This window comes from Diplodia corticola (genome assembly GCF_001883845.1).
Source record: "Diplodia corticola strain CBS 112549 chromosome Unknown scaffold14, whole genome shotgun sequence".
NCBI lineage: Eukaryota > Fungi > Ascomycota > Dothideomycetes > Botryosphaeriales > Botryosphaeriaceae > Diplodia > Diplodia corticola.
Window position 1 is genome coordinate 348,799 of NW_017971493.1, and position 15,100 is coordinate 363,898.

Here is a 15,100-nt window from a genome sequence, read left to right on the forward strand (position 1 = left end):
GGTCCCAGATGCTGGCCCACCTGTGATCAGGCCCCAGTTGCGATTGCCCGGCAAAATACTGTGTGCTGCTCACAAGTGTGTTTGGCGAGTTGGGATCAGGAAGGTCGTCGGAAAGTCTCTTTGATCGAAGCAGCCTCGCGCAAAATTATTACACATGAACCTGAAAGAGGAAGAAGCAAAAAAAAAAACATTCTATCCAGGCACCGCCGTGCTGCACCAGCTCACACCACCTAGAATCCATCTCCCGCCTGCCATTCCCGGCCCACTTCCACCGCCCGGTTGTACGGATCGGTGCCCCTCAGGAAGGCATTGCGCAGGTCCGCCTTGACCGCCTCCGTCGCCATCTCAATCAAGTGCTTGTAGTCGACCGGCCAGGTGGCGTTGCCGCCCGCCTCGACCTGCTTCCCGCTCATCTGCGTCAGCAAGTCGACGTGCGCCTTCTTCGCGTAGTAGTCCTCGTACGCCGTCTCGCCCCCGAAGCACACGCCGTAGAGGTCGCAGTAGCACGCGTGCTCCTTGGGGCACAGCTGGTGCACTCCGAGCCAGATGTACTGGTACATGTACTCCCACACCCGCCCGGACAGCCGGTCCTCGAGCGTCGTGTACATCAGCCACCGCCGGAAGTGCTCGTACTGCGCTTTGGGGAGCATCTGGATGCGCTCCCGAGACACCGCGAATTGCCCGCAGCATGGCTGCGACACCACTTCCGGCACCTCTTCGAACGGCAGCAGCTCCATCCACGCCTCCGCAAAGACGGCCTCTTCGGGGATCCCCCACTGGCTGCTGTTCTTGGCAATTGGGAAAAGGTGGTCCGGACAGCTTGGATACCTGTGGCACCGGAGGTTGGCGTATCCTTCATCATCCGTTAGCCAAGTCCCATGCTTCGAGCCGCCGTCTTGGTCGACTTACCATCACGAACGATTTTCCGAAAGTTCAGATGTTTGAGGATTTCCGCAGAGCTCATATCAAGGAGCTCGTTGTTGTGCCAGGCCACCAGATGCGCATGCATGAAGATTGAGATATCTGGCAACTCATCGTAGAAGTCGATGATAAAAGTCAGGTACGCCATCACTTCGTGGCCTTTGTTCGCCGGGAGAACGTATGGCTGGACCGGCTTGTCCACTGTGTATATGGCCTTTTGCAGGAGTGAATCATCCCCGAAAACGCCGTCAATCCATGAGATATCTTCTTTGGAAGTGCGTGCAATAACTAAGGCGCGGCTGTGTTTGTAGTCGATAGGCTGTGGTGCGACAGTCTCGAAGGATAGCTGTGATATCACGGCATAAGTTGCCTGAGCAGAGAATAGTCATTAGTCAATGGGAGAATAGTTGGCTCCATATAACGCCGCTATGTACTTACTGACGACGTTTCAAATGTCTCCGATGCAACCAACGTTGACCATGCTTCTGCTATATCGGACGTTGGTGATGGTTCGGATGTACCCGACGTTGACGATTCGGGAGATGACACTGGGGCTGAGTCTCCATTTCCCTCGCCCTGCCAAACAGATGTTGCCAACCGTATTGTTGTAACGTCTGTTAAGGTAGGAGGGCCCGCAGAGGTCGTTGTGGCGAGGTTCAGAAGGTCGAAGATGTAATTGTGAGTACTCGTGTCGGCCGGTGCTATGCCACCATCCACCAAGGTCTCATCTGCCGCGTTGGTGGTCTCAGTCGCTATATCGTCAAACAAACCTGCCTCGATGAGATCCTCCAGTCTGTCCCTGATATAGTCGTAAAAATCCGTAGTCGCGCTATAGGTGGAAGATGTCGTTTCAGTCGGTTCATGTGTTGGATTCGGCGCAAGCAGCTGCTCCAGGGAATCGTCTGAATGGTTGTGGTAGACTGGAGTGTCCATGAGGTGGCGCGTCCGCACATTCTTGTGGATGTTGTACTCGACAGTGAGAAGAAAAATGATGGCGAAAGCTATTATCGCGAACTGCTTTTGGCGATGTGTGACCATTTTGCAGGGGGCTTCGCCAAACGTGAGGCAATAACCATGGGAAGATTCAGGCAAAAAGAGCGCAATCGACAAGCAGAAGAGAGGGTATGGCAATTGTTTGAAGCAGCCTACACAGGGGCCGGTGGTGATGGAATGCAACGCGTCTCCACATGGTTGTAAGCAAGGACAGCCACAACACCTACAAACGGTACTGCCAGAGTTTCCAAGGCATCTTCCGCGACAAACCCTACAGATAGGTTCGCGACTCTCTAAACGGTCAAGCAGCCGGCTATTCGCTCAAAGGACCGCACGTCTTGGCAGCAACGTCTTGTTAGGGCGAATGGAATGCCAAGTCCCGATGGCAAGCCAGGGGTACTCTGCCACTATAATCTCCTGTACAGAATTCCAGAGCTGAAGCTTTCCTAGTAAAAGAAGTGAGTACGTATGCAGAGATAATCACACATGCCAAGACAAGCTTTCCGGGGCATGACGGAGAGCACTCCGTATTGGTGTGAGCAATTGCAGGTATAAGTCGCAGGATGGAAGGAGCAGGCAGCAAGACGGGCGGTGTTGTAGAAGGGTGTGGTTGAAATGCGGAGAGATGGCACCTCCGACGCGCTCAGACATGACTCGCACCGTGCAGAAAGCTCAACTCCAAACAACGCGCCCGACTCCACTCGCGCGCGCCCTGCCACTCTTAGCTCCTGCAACAATGCTCGACATCAATGACTTCGCGGCCGTCTTCGCCTCGGATGCGAGCGGCGGCGACATCTATCCGCACCCTACCGTCAACGCCATCCGTGCAAATCGTCGCACCCTCGGCGGCACTCTCTTCTTCGATAGGCTGCTTGCCCAGCTGCACGTTAAGAGTCATTGAGCACATCCGCGCCGCCTGAAATCCAGCAGTATCACTGACCCAACACGCAGGCGGCTACCTCTACCCTCCCTCCAAGAATGCCGACCTGCGCGAGCTACACGAGCGCATCACAACCTCTCCCATCGCCGATCACTACAAGCAATCGCTACTCTTCTACCTTCTCAAAGACAGTAGCGGCGAGAGCTCCAGCCAGCCGGGCGATTTCGCCAAAAGCGTCTGCCTGCCGCAAAAATACTGGACTGTCATCCAAGGCCTCTGGCACATGGACCGCCTCCAATTCATCGTACGTCCGCCGCCACCACCCCCTCCCCCTCCCTCGTCCCCAAGGAAGGCAGAAAGTCTACACGTTTGACCACCGTCCCTCCTAACGCACAAAACACCGGGTCAGAACGCGCTCGAGTCCCTAACGGACCCCTCCCTCCTCCCCACCTTCCCCGAAGACGTGCTGCGCGTCCTCCTCGAGCACGCCGCCACGGCGACCAACGACCCCGTCGACCACCACTCCCACCACCACAACCGCCACCACCTTCAGAACGGCGGCCACGGCGGCGGCGGCGGCGGCAACAGCACGCAACACCTGCCCCTAGCCTACTACAACGCCGTGCGACCTCCCCTCAGCAGCTCGCCGGAGCTGCAGCGCGCCTACTTCCGCTACCTAGCGGGCCTGTCCGTCCCGCAGGCCTACTTCTTCGCGCGCGCGCAGCCGAGCCAGGACCAGCGCGCGCTGCTCGAGCTGCTGATCCAAGAGGCCATGGCGCCGGCGGCGGCCGAGGCGCGCGCGCGCCGCACCGAGGAGCTGGTGGACCTGCCGCTGACCGAGGAGGAGGAGGGCTGGTTCGAGGAGTTCTTGCTGGAGGGCAAGGGCAGGGCGCTGCATGCGTCGCGCGATACCGTCATGGCGAGGCGGCTGGCCCTGGGGAAGTACCCGGATGCTGTGGATGTGGGCAAAGATTTGAGTGGCAGGCGGTTCAATGACGTTACGTGGGATGGGGTCAAGGACATTCTGAGCGCTGGACTGGGATCCAGGGCCACAGAGGGCGTCTTTAAGATGGCTGAGTTTTGATTGAGCGCGGGCCATGGATAATACCCATGAACGATAGCATAACGTATGGCGCTGCGGCGTTGTCGGGCAGGCATGGTGGTCAATGGCCGATGGAGGTCGATGACCGGGCATTACGTCAAGTCTAAAATTTCAAGTTTCACGATTGAACAAAGCATTGCAGACAGCTCGAAAATGTCTGAAAGGAGCGTGTTGCATTTCAGCAAACAAAACTCCCAATGGTCATTCCCTATGTTGTAGGTTCTCATCCCGGCCGACCCTTGAACACCGTGACATCATGACGTTCCTGCATTTTTTACTCGAGATTCATGTTTCATCCGAGCTTTTCAAAGAACCCACGACGCCCCGTTTAGACTGAAATTGCCGACTTTTTTATGCGCCAATCCGGATATCGAATTTAGTTGGCCTTGGCGGTCTGCTGGGGAGTGATCTTCTTGCCGTCCTTGTTGTACCTGATCCTGGGCGGGGGGGCACGGTTGCGGCGACCCTCACGGGAACGGACACTGTCGCCGCATCAGCAATGCATCAGGCAGAGGTGCAGCGGGGCAGCATGAACATACCGGACAATCTTGCCGTGGATAGCGCACGAGACGCAGTACTGGAGCTTGAGGTACATCTTGGGGACGGTGTACTCAGGGAAGACAGAGGCATCCGAGATATCACCTGTTTAAACGAAGCGATGTCAGCATCGCGGTTCCGCCAAGGTTCGTCTCAATCTCCTGCTCCAAACCCTCCAACGGAGCCGATTGTGTGTAGTATGGGGTGTGCGGTGGACGTACGGATGGCGGCGGACTCGACCATGTTGCGGATGGTGAATCTCTTGATCGCCTTGTCCTTGGGAGTGCAGCGCGAGCAGTTGCTGCAACGGATGGGCTTGACGTGGCCGCGGCCCTTCTTGTTGCGGCCGCTGGGGGCATCGTTAGCAGGTAAGCTCGTGATGGCGAAGGCGGGTGAAATCGTACTTGGAAGCTCTCTTCTTGACCATTTTGACTGATTCTGCGCGCGTTAGGGGACTGGAACTGTGCGTGGTTAGAATGGGTGCACTTACGAGAATCTACTTAGGTTCCGGGGTAGTAGTGTCGCAGTGTGGTCAGAAAGGATGGATGTTTGTGCGCGCACAAACACGCTTGCGCGGAGGAACCATTGGCCGGGCGCCGGCATTATGCCTCAGGCCACAATGCCCCCTGGCCCAAAGCTCATGGTTCTGCGCGCATGTACGGAGTCCCTGGCTTCTGTTTCACCGCCCCACATCCCTGTCTTACGCGTGATCCCGCGGTCATTGATCTTGAGGTGTTGTGATTTGTTGTCTGCGCAGGTGCGGCCTATCAAGCACCCTGCAACGCATCTCGTCACACTGGTCTGCTCCGCTTTCGGCTCCGCACCGAGTATCTGCGCAGAAAATTTGATTGTCTGGTGGTTCTGCGGGGCGTCGAGCACAGGAAGCGCGGTCGAGAGGCGTCGTTGCCGGTCCAAAATCTTGCCCCAGCTGGAGCCCCCAACTCCCTGTCAGGACATCCTCGGACAACCCACCTGCCGGGCCACAACACGGCCCTCTTTCACACCACCGCAGCTCCATTCTTCCCTGCACACGGTGATACGCCCAAATGTCGACCACCGGTACCTATCGCGGTACCCCCAACAAGGGGAGGGGCGGAATCCCCTCCTACAACAGCCCGTCTGGCATCCCGCGTCCCTCTGACCACCAGAGCGAGGTTGGCGGCAGCTCCACGCTGAGTGCCAGCCGCGCGAAGCAGTCCAAACGCGATGAGGTATGCGAATGCCCACGGCAACCCTGTCGCGGGGCATGCAGCAGTAGCCGCTGACGATGCGCCAGGCCATTCGCAAGAAAATCGAGAATGATCTGAACAAGAAGAGGGCTCCGACCAGCCGCCTGCAGCGCTCGCGCAAAGCGCCACCGGGGACTGTTCTGGCGCTGAAGCCCAGCAATGCCCTCCAGATCAAGCCGCACACGACCGTCGCCGAGGCCGCGCAGCTGATGGCCGCGAAGCGTGAGGACTGCGTCCTGGTCACCGATGACGACGAGCGCATCGCCGGTATCTTCACCGCAAAGGATTTGGCTTTCAGGGTTGTGGGCGCGGGCATCAAGGCTAGGGACATCACCATTGCGGACATCATGACCAAGAACCCGCTGTGCGCCAAGACGGACACCAGCGCTACGGATGCTCTGGATCTCATGGTCAGGAAGGGCTTCCGCCATTTGCCCGTCATGGACGAGAACCACGACATTGCTGGTATTCTGGATATTACAAAGTGTTTCTACGAGGCGATGGAGAAGCTTGAACGCGCGTACAGCTCCTCGAGAAAGCTCTACGATGCGCTGGAGGGTGTCCAGGCAGAGCTTGGCTCGAGCCAGCCTCAGCAGGTCATTCAGTATGTTGAGGCCATTAGGACGAAGATGTCGGGCCCTACGCTGGAATCGGTCCTGACTGGCCTTCCGCCTGTTACGGTTTCCGTCCGGACGTCCGTCAAGGAGGCTGCGCTGGCGATGAAGGAGAACCACACGACCGCCGTCCTCGTGCAAGATCAGGGCTCCATTACTGGTATCTTCACCAGCAAGGATGTGGTGCTCCGTGTCATTGCCGCTGGCCTTGACCCAGCTACCTGCAGTGTGGTCCGTGTCATGACGCCCCACCCCGACTTCGCTCCCATAGATATGAGCATTCAGGCCGCCCTGCGTAAGATGCACGGTAAGTACTCGGTCTCTGGTTGTGAAGTTTGCAATTGCTGAGACTTTCCCAGATGGCCATTATCTCAACTTGCCCGTGATGAGCGATGCTGGAGAGATCGTTGGCATGGTTGATGTGCTCAAGTTGACGTATGCCACGTTGGACCAGGTATGTTATGCCCAATCAGCAAGGCTAGAATAGAGTGATTGGGATCGAGGGATCTAACGCTAGCCAGATTAACACCATGTCGACTGGAGACAGTGAGGGTCCCGCATGGAACAAGTTCTGGCTCTCCCTTGACCACGAATCCGAGTCCATGGTCTCCGGGGAAGGCGGTAGCCACCACCCCCGCACAGAACTCTCACGATCACACGTGATGTCTCCCGGCCTGGACCGCCATGGCGGAGGTCTGGATCGCGTAGAGAGCGTCATGCCCAACGACTCTGCTTCGCACGTTGGCATGGAGACTCCGGAGCACTCTGCCGTTGCTACTTCGCCCGCCCTGCCCCTCGAGGACATGCCCTTCGCCTTCAAGTTCAAGGCTCCTAGCGGTCGGACCCACCGTTTCCAGGCCGTTCCCTCCGCCGGTCTAGGCGCCTTTGTTGCGCAGGTGTGTGACAAGCTGGGCGGTGAAGTCGAGGCTGTTGGCGGGGTTCCCACTTTTGAGGATGGTCACCTGAGCAACTCTGGCTTTGCCCTCAGTTATCTGGACAACGAAGGCGATAGCGTCTCTATCACCACCAACCATGATCTTCTCGAGGCTGTCAGCCTTGCCAACATGCACCACACTGAGAAGGTCGACCTTTTCGTGCACCACCCGGAGCACTCTCCCCTCCCCAGCACAGTGGCTCCCCAGGGAGTGCCCACAATATCCACGCCCGAGTCAACGATTCGCGAGCGCAAGAAGCACGTCTCGGATGATGAAGAGAGCGACGAGGAGGTCGAGCGCCGTAGGAAGAGGAAGCATCAGCCCGGACCTCCGGAGCAAGTCATCTCAGGTGTTCCCAACGAGCTGCTCCTGCCCGGCGCCATCGTTACGCTGGCCGTGGTCATCATCGGCGTGTTCGCGCTCGGCCGCGCCTCCAGCCGGTAGAACAGCTATTGATGCTCTTGCATAATTTCACTCCTCTTGGCCATTATCAAGAACATTTGTGCAGTGTGTATTCCCCTTTAGCAGGAACCAACCCCCCTTTTAGGTTTTCATTTCCAGTGGCGATACCACGGTGGGATTTAGCTTCACATGCGTAGACAGTCGGTCGCTCTCTTTTTGTTAAGCTTTGTTTTAACGGTGCGCTGTACGATGAGTATTGTTCGTAGCGCACGCCTATTTATTGGTTGGGGGTTGGCAGGCGGAAGGATTCGGCCGGGGCGGGAAGGGGAACGGCATGGAAGGAAAGTGCTCAAAGGCAATACTATGAAGTAATCTCGATCATCTTGAACGCTGCTTTGAGGTCATGGTTGATGCGGATAGCCATAATGATCTCTCAGATTGTTTTCCAAAAGCTCATCCGGACGTGCACGTAATATTGAATCGCATACACGGCTGGCCATGATTTTCCTATCACTACGAAATGAGCAATATCATATTCCTGTTCGCACCCCTCGAGGGCTTCGACAAGTAGCGATAGTTTCCAAGAATAGAAAAGTAAAACGAGGCAAGCTGTTCGTGGTCATGGTGGGCTTGTCGTGGCTGATTGTCCAGAGGGTGCAGTCACAACACTTTTGATCCGGAAAGCTGAGGCCGATCATGAAGCTGTAGAGCGGCTCTTGATTGGGCGACAGGCGACGAGTTAGTGCAAGGAATCAGGGTCTCTTGGCATTGGAAGAATGTTGGGGCGTCGCAGTGGAGCAAATATCTCGCCGCAAGCTTGCGATCGCGTGTAAGGATGGTTGGCCCTGGGACAGTTGCCGCGGAAGCGTAGAAATCCTGCCCTTGCCTTGCGTTGACATGCTTGTGCTACGTGGTGGGGTTGAGGATTGGGCCATGGACGAGAGACGCGTACGGACCAGCGGCTTTGCGAAAGACGCCATAACTGAACGCCGATAATCATGGACGTGGCAGGACGGGCTTCGGCTCGTCCAAGGTGTGGTCGGCGAATGCTCTGTCTTGAAACAGGTGCGCGAGTACAGGCCCGCTCGTGCAAGCAGGGGGGCGGCCGGTGAGTCACGGGCGTCGCGTTGGGCGCTTTCCGCTCTGCAAAACACGCGCTGGACGTGTCGCAGCGACGCAGCTGTCTCCTACGTAAGCAATTTAGCGTTTTCCGTAAGGTCTGGCACGTGACCGGCCTGTGTTTTGGCCGGCGTCAGCGCTGGCAAGGAAAATATACGGTCCTACACTCGCTCGCTTTCGCCCCGCCAAAGTTTCTTGAGAGGGCCCGGCTTCAACGACCACAACAACCACCCCACGCTCCAGGCCGCAAGCCTACTCTCCGCAATCCCGATAGAGAGCTGACACGGCGACCCACCGACATCCCTGCCGTCGCCTGTAGCTCTCGCCTGCTTTGCGCGCCGCCGCCGCGCACTTCTTTTCAGCAGCCTCCCCTCGATAGGCAGAACCTTCTGCCAGTACTCCACCCCCCAGAGACGCAGCAACCATGTCAATCCTGCCGCCGGACGTACATCAGGCCCTGGCTGCGCTCCTTCAAGGGTTGCAGTCGGCCGATAACCTGGCCCGGTCGAATGCTGAGGAGCAGCTCAATGCGGAATGGGTTGTCGCGAGGCCTGACGTGTTGTTAGTCGGTCTGGTCGAGAACATCCAGCTGTCCGAGGACCCCTCGGTATGTGCCGTTGGCTCCGCTTTCTGACAGCCGCTAACATGCCTGACAGACGCGTTCCTTTGCCAGCGTGCTTTTTCGGCGCATAGCTACTAGGAGTCGCAAGGACCCGGCGACAGACCAGACCAAGGAACTTTTCCTCACCCTTCCCCAGCCTCAGCGCAACGTCATTCGGGAAAAGCTTCTCCAGAGCCTCGAGGGCGAGCAGAATGCCCAGGTCAGGAACAAGGTTGGCGACGCCATTGCGGAGATCGCTCGGCAGTACACCGAGGAGGGTACGGATCCCATCAAGGGCTTTCGTATCGCAGAACCCACAGTTAACGGAGGTTATATCGTAGGCGAGCCTTGGCCTGAGCTCTTGGGTGGCCTCTTCAAGGCCAGCCAGTCGGCAGAGCCCGGGCAGCGCGAGAGTGCTTTCCGCATATTTGCAACCACTCCCGGTATAATCGAGAAACAGCACGAAGATACTGTGCTCGGCGCCTTCACAAATGGGTTCAAGGACGACAACATCATGGTACTGTACAAAACTACATTATCCCCACTCCCTTCCGGTCCATCCCTTGCTCGTGAGAGCTGCGCAAGCTCCTCGCCGGCTTGGATCAGGCCCTTTCGATCCGGCTTGTTACGCACAGATGCTACTGACGGAGCTGTTGCAGACTGACTGAGCCCAGGTCCGTATCGCGGCGATGGAGGCATTTGCCTCGTTCTTCCGCTCCATCAACAAGAAGAGTCAACAGAAGTACTACCCGCTCATCGCCGAAATCCTCAACATTCTCCCGCCGATCAAGGAAGCTGGCGACTCGGACCAGCTCTCCAAGGCCCTCGTTTCCCTTATTGACCTCGCCGAGATCGCCCCCAAGATGTTCAAGCCTGTTTTTAATGCCCTGGTCAACTTCAGTATTACTGTGATTCAGGACAAGGAGCTTGATGATCAGGCACGACAGAATGCCCTTGAACTGATGGCCACCTTTGCGGATTGCAGCCCGCAGATGTGCAGAAAAGATGCTAACTACACCCCGGACATGGTCACTCAGTGTTTGTCTTTGATGACTGACGTTGGCAACGATGACGACGATGCTGCGGAGTGGAATGCATCGGAAGATGTAAGTGAGCCGCAGACTTGTAGTACTTCGTTAGCTGACCCCGGCAGCTCGACATTGACGAGAGCGACCAAAACCACGTCGCTGGTGAACAATGTATGGACCGTCTGGCAAACAAGCTTGGCGGCGGAGCAATCCTTCCTCCCACTTTCAACTGGTTGCCGCGCATGATGACTTCTTCGGCATGGCGTGACAGGCACGCCGCTCTCATGGCCATCTCAGCCATTTCTGAGGGCTGCAGGGATATGATGGTCGGCGAGCTCGACAAGGTCCTGGACCTCGTCGTTCCGGCTCTTCAGGACCAGCACCCCCGTGTTCGTTGGGCCGGTTGCAATGCTCTTGGTCAAATGAGCACCGATTTCGCCGGTACCATGCAGGAGAAGTACCACCAGGTCGTCCTCCAAAACATCATTCCGGTCCTTCAATCCGCCGAGCCCCGCGTCCAGGCCCACGCCGCCGCTGCTTTGGTCAACTTCTGTGAGGAGGCGGAGAAGGATGTGCTCGAGCCCTACCTCGACACACTTCTGACCAACCTGCTCCAGCTCCTCCAGAGCCCCAAGCGCTTCGTCCAGGAACAGGCCCTCTCCACCATCGCTACCGTCGCCGATTCTGCGGAGGTTGCCTTCTCCAAGTATTACGATACCCTGATGCCGCTCTTGTTCAACGTCCTGAGGGAAGAGCAGTCGAAGGAGTACAGGCTGCTGAGGGCGAAGGCCATGGAGTGCGCAACGCTGATCGCGTTGGCTGTGGGCAAGGAAAAAATGGGTCAGGATGCTATCGCTCTCGTCAACCTCCTAGGTACAATTCAGCAGGGAATTACCGACTCGGACGATCCTCAGGCTTCCTACCTCCTGCACTGCTGGGGTCGTATGTGCCGCGTTCTGGGTCAGGACTTCCTGCCGTACCTCCCGGCTGTCATTCCTCCTCTTACCGAGCTTGCCGGTGCTAAGGCCGACATTCAACTCCTTGATGACGAGGAGCAGGTTGCCCAAGTTGAGCAGGAGGAGGGCTGGGAGCTGGTTCCTCTCAAGGGCAAAGTCATTGGCATCAAGACCAGCACTTTGGATGACAAGCACATGGCTATTGAGCTCATCGTCATCTACGCCCAGGTTCTGGAGGGTGCCTTCGAGCCGTATGTCAACGAGATCATGGACAAGATTGCCATCCCCGGCCTTGCGTTCTTCTTCCACGACCCCGTCAGAGTCGCATCTGCCAAGTGTGTTCCGCAGTTGCTCAACTCTTACAAGAAGGCTCACGGCGAACAATCCCCCCAGCTTGGCCAGCTCTGGTCCAGGACAGTCGAGAAGGTCCTCGAGGTGCTCAGCACTGAACCCGCCATCGACACACTTGCCGAGATGTACCAGTGCTTCTACGAGTGCGTTGAGATTCTGGGTAAGAACTGCTTGACGGATCAGCACATGGCTGCTTTTATCGATGCAGCCAAGTCTGTTCTTGAGGAGTACAAGGAGCGCGTCAAGGCCCGTCTGGAGGAACAGGCTGATAACGACGATGGCGAGGAGCTCTCTGAGGAGGTCGCTTTTGCCATTGAGGACGATCAGACTCTCCTTTCCGACATGAACAAGGCTTTCCACGTCATTTTCCAAATGATGGGCCCGGCATTCCTGCCCCACTGGGAGCGCCTCTTGGAGTTCTACACCAACTTCGTGACCAACCCTGACCCGACGCAGAGACAATGGGCCATCTGTATCTTCGACGATGTGCTGGAATTCTGTGGTCCGCAATCCTGGAACTACAACCAGTACATCATTAACCCCATCGTCAATGGCATGCGCGATGACGTTGCTGCTAACAGGCAAGCCGCTGTGTATGGCGTTGGTGTTGCGGCGCAGAAGGGCGGCGAGCCGTGGTCGGAATTCGCCAACAACTGCCTCCCCATCCTTTTCGAGGTCATCAGCCGTCCGAATGCCCGCGAGGATGACGACGTTTTCGCCACTGAGAACGCTTGCGCGAGCATAGCGAAGATTCTGCACTATAACAGCACCAAGGTTGCCAATGTGCAGGAGGTCGTGAATGCTTGGGTGGACACTCTTCCCATTTCCAACGACGAGGAGGCTGCGCCTTACGCGTACGCTTTCCTTGCGCAGCTCATCGATCAGTAAGTAATTTGCTCCGAATCAGCCATCGATCTGTATTCTAATCTCATCCACAGGAGCAACCCCGCCGTTCTGGCCAAGGCTCCTCAATGCTTTAGCCACGTTGCCATGGCCCTCGAGGCCGAGACCCTCCAAGGTAACATCGCCAGCCAGGTCGTCCGCGCAACGAAGCAGCTGGTCCAAACTGCCGGCCTGGACGCCAACCAGCTGCTCCTCAGTTTGTCTCCCGAGGCGCAGCACACCGTCCGAGCGTACTTTGGTTAAAAAAGAGGGGAAACGAAATCATTACGAGAATGTAATATTGTATGGAACGGGAGAAATGAGGCATTTTGCGTTTTTTGATGACGACAGACGGGGGGCCAGAACGTGGTGGGCCGGGGAACGAAAAGCTCTGGCTAGGGACCGAGTGAGTTTTCTATACTGCCAGCATTTTTTCCTTTTTACTTTCCTTTGTTCACTTTTCAGTCATTTAGACCTGCAAAGGAAAGGGCTGGATGGTTATGGAGGAACGTGGGTTGCTTTGGGCGACGGTGATGATGACGGCAACGGTGGAGGAGGAAGTGATGGTGAAGGGGGAATTGGTTGCATATGATATCCAAAGGAATAAGAGAAGAAGTCACTGTAATGACTAGGGATGATGTGTGGAACTGTCGTCCTGCTTTGCCTTAGCCTGCATGCTTGCCTCCCGTCCACTCAACTTTATACGGGTATGATACACAGGTTTAGCGATTTGGATCTACCTATATTTCTTTCTATCCTGCACGTTACTATAATCAGCTTTCCGCTGGCCCTGTGACTTTTAGCTTGGGTAAGTAAGTCTCGTTTTTCTTAAGATTTTTTTCTTCCTCTAAACTCTTTATTAAGAGTCCTTGAATTGAGTATGGAAACAATGATGGAGCATCTAAAGAGATCGATAATTAGTAGAGGCCATTTATGGGACTGAGCTTAAGTAAGCCTTCTGTCCTGGGCAACCTAATGCGCTACTCTAATAAAGGACCAGTGTAATCCCAATTTTTTTTTTTGGCATGGTTAAATCTGGTATAAAATTTCGCGATTGTGGTCTTCTTATAAGTGTTATGTAAATGTGATTCCGAATACTTCTACAAAGCCGCAAGCTGGCGATCAGCTGGAGATCACTACCTAACTTCATTCTAATCGTTATACATACAGCGGAGAATCCGTCTCCGTTGGTCCGAAAGAGGCATGAGGGCGGAGGCCTAAAGAGAATTGGCCAGCTACCTAGCACGAAGCCAATCCAGATCATCTACGACATACAATTGTCATTGTTTTGTACCGTGATTTCCTGTGAAGCCTCATGTTGTTTCATCTCAATACAAGAAATATTTCAGTCATCTCGCTTCTTGTGGCTCTGCTCCGCTGCAGCGTCGGTCTTTCCGGCTTGTGCGGTGTCGGCGCCACCGTTGGGTTCCTCAGGCGCCCACTCGTCCTCGGCGTTCTCGTCCCAATTGTCGAGCTCCTCTTCCACCGTCATGTTTTCACGGACAACGCCGGATTCCTGGCCACCGTCGCCAACGCCATCGTCGCCGCCGCGCATGTTCTCGCCTAGCTCGACGTCGACATCGTCGCCGGGGACGGCTTGGTATTGCTTGTTGCGGCGCTTTCGCTCGAGCATGCGTTTGTGGTACCAGCTGCTGAGCAGCACGGCGGCGACGGACCCGACGATGTTGGCTAGGATGTCGAAAGGGTCGAAGTTGCGGTCATTCTGCGATGACGGACGCGTTAGACTATTTTGTTGGAGGTGACTTTTTTTTGTCCCTCGCGGAGGTGTGAACACGTACGGGAAGCAGGCCTTGGACGATTTCGGAGCCGATGCCGAGGCCCAGCGTGCAGGTGAACAGCGTCATCTGGATGAGGCGACGGCGGTTTGTTTCTACGATCCAGTAGAAACATAGCTAGAGAGGGCCCAGGGTTAGCTGGGAGCGCTGGGGCCGTGAAGGAGCAACGTACGGTCAGTAGGAAAAAAGTGACGCAGTGCAGGACCTTGTCACTCTGCTTGTACTGCGGCAGCTGCGAGCGGCCGAAGCCGGCAGCAGAAGCAAGCAGGCATATTACCACGAAGGCGCCTAGCGGAGGGTCAGTGGCCGGCGTGCCTGGAGTAGCGTGCGGACTCTGGCGTGCGGAGCGGGAGCGGGACAGCTGCGAGCTGCAGGCGGCGGTAGAGGTATCGTGGCCGGTCGAGCTTACCTGCGGGAGCTTTGCGGATGCGCATGGCGGGGCGAGGGCAGTGGTCGTGGGCGGGCGGCAGGGCAACTATCGAGCGGCGACCATGCCGGGGCGTAGGGTGCGTGGAGTCGGGGTGCAGTGCGGAGCGGTGCAGCAAACAGACAAGGTCGCGGTGCTGGAGCATGAGCTCTCTCCGCGCGGGCGGCGATCGGCCGGGGCGGGGCACGTGACACGGTTAGAGCCAGAGGCAGACAGAGGGAGCGCGAAGGCCGCCGCGGCAGACAGAGCGCAACACGCCCGGTCAACCTCAAGCCAGTCCGCCAGGCCCTTTCATCACCCCGTCTCGCCCTGCCATCGCATTTCCAT

The 15,100-nt window shown here is 56.7% G+C and overlaps 6 protein-coding genes across 6 annotated transcripts; 3 read left to right on the top strand and 3 right to left on the bottom strand.

Moving 5' to 3' along the window:
- Window positions 1-230: 230 nt before the first annotated feature.
- On the bottom strand, window positions 231-1,959 carry BKCO1_14000117 (histone-lysine n-methyltransferase 2b; the record flags this gene model as incomplete). The annotated part of the gene is made up of 3 exons (XM_020271026.1): window positions 231-853; window positions 910-1,291; window positions 1,360-1,959. 3 exons carry the CDS (start codon window positions 1,957-1,959, stop codon window positions 231-233), a joined length of 1,605 nt encoding a protein of 534 aa, XP_020132243.1.
- Window positions 1,960-2,650: 691 nt separating this feature from the next.
- BKCO1_14000118 (elys-like domain) lies at window positions 2,651-3,878 on the top strand (the record flags this gene model as incomplete). The annotated part of the gene is made up of 3 exons (XM_020271027.1): window positions 2,651-2,807; window positions 2,866-3,098; window positions 3,204-3,878. 3 exons carry the CDS (start codon window positions 2,651-2,653, stop codon window positions 3,876-3,878), a joined length of 1,065 nt encoding a protein of 354 aa, XP_020132131.1.
- A 394-nt stretch (window positions 3,879-4,272) lies between these two features.
- On the bottom strand, window positions 4,273-4,860 carry BKCO1_14000119 (40s ribosomal protein s26; the record flags this gene model as incomplete). The annotated part of the gene is made up of 4 exons (XM_020271028.1): window positions 4,273-4,378; window positions 4,436-4,538; window positions 4,655-4,782; window positions 4,838-4,860. 4 exons carry the CDS (start codon window positions 4,858-4,860, stop codon window positions 4,273-4,275), a joined length of 360 nt encoding a protein of 119 aa, XP_020132130.1.
- A 619-nt stretch (window positions 4,861-5,479) lies between these two features.
- Window positions 5,480-7,655, top strand: BKCO1_14000120 (cbs and pb1 domain containing protein; the record flags this gene model as incomplete). Its single annotated transcript, XM_020271030.1, has 4 exons — window positions 5,480-5,644; window positions 5,710-6,583; window positions 6,636-6,730; window positions 6,798-7,655. 4 exons carry the CDS (start codon window positions 5,480-5,482, stop codon window positions 7,653-7,655), a joined length of 1,992 nt encoding a protein of 663 aa, XP_020132178.1.
- Window positions 7,656-9,156: 1,501 nt separating this feature from the next.
- BKCO1_14000121 (importin subunit beta-3) lies at window positions 9,157-12,814 on the top strand (the record flags this gene model as incomplete). The annotated part of the gene is made up of 5 exons (XM_020271031.1): window positions 9,157-9,339; window positions 9,389-9,850; window positions 10,008-10,439; window positions 10,487-12,552; window positions 12,607-12,814. The coding sequence occupies 5 exons, from the start codon at window positions 9,157-9,159 to the stop codon at window positions 12,812-12,814; spliced, it is 3,351 nt and encodes a 1,116-aa protein (XP_020132179.1).
- Window positions 12,815-13,895: 1,081 nt separating this feature from the next.
- BKCO1_14000122 (uncharacterized protein) lies at window positions 13,896-14,780 on the bottom strand (the record flags this gene model as incomplete). The annotated part of the gene is made up of 4 exons (XM_020271032.1): window positions 13,896-14,273; window positions 14,350-14,463; window positions 14,519-14,634; window positions 14,756-14,780. The coding sequence occupies 4 exons, from the start codon at window positions 14,778-14,780 to the stop codon at window positions 13,896-13,898; spliced, it is 633 nt and encodes a 210-aa protein (XP_020132180.1).
- Between the last annotated feature and the right edge of the window lie 320 nt (window positions 14,781-15,100).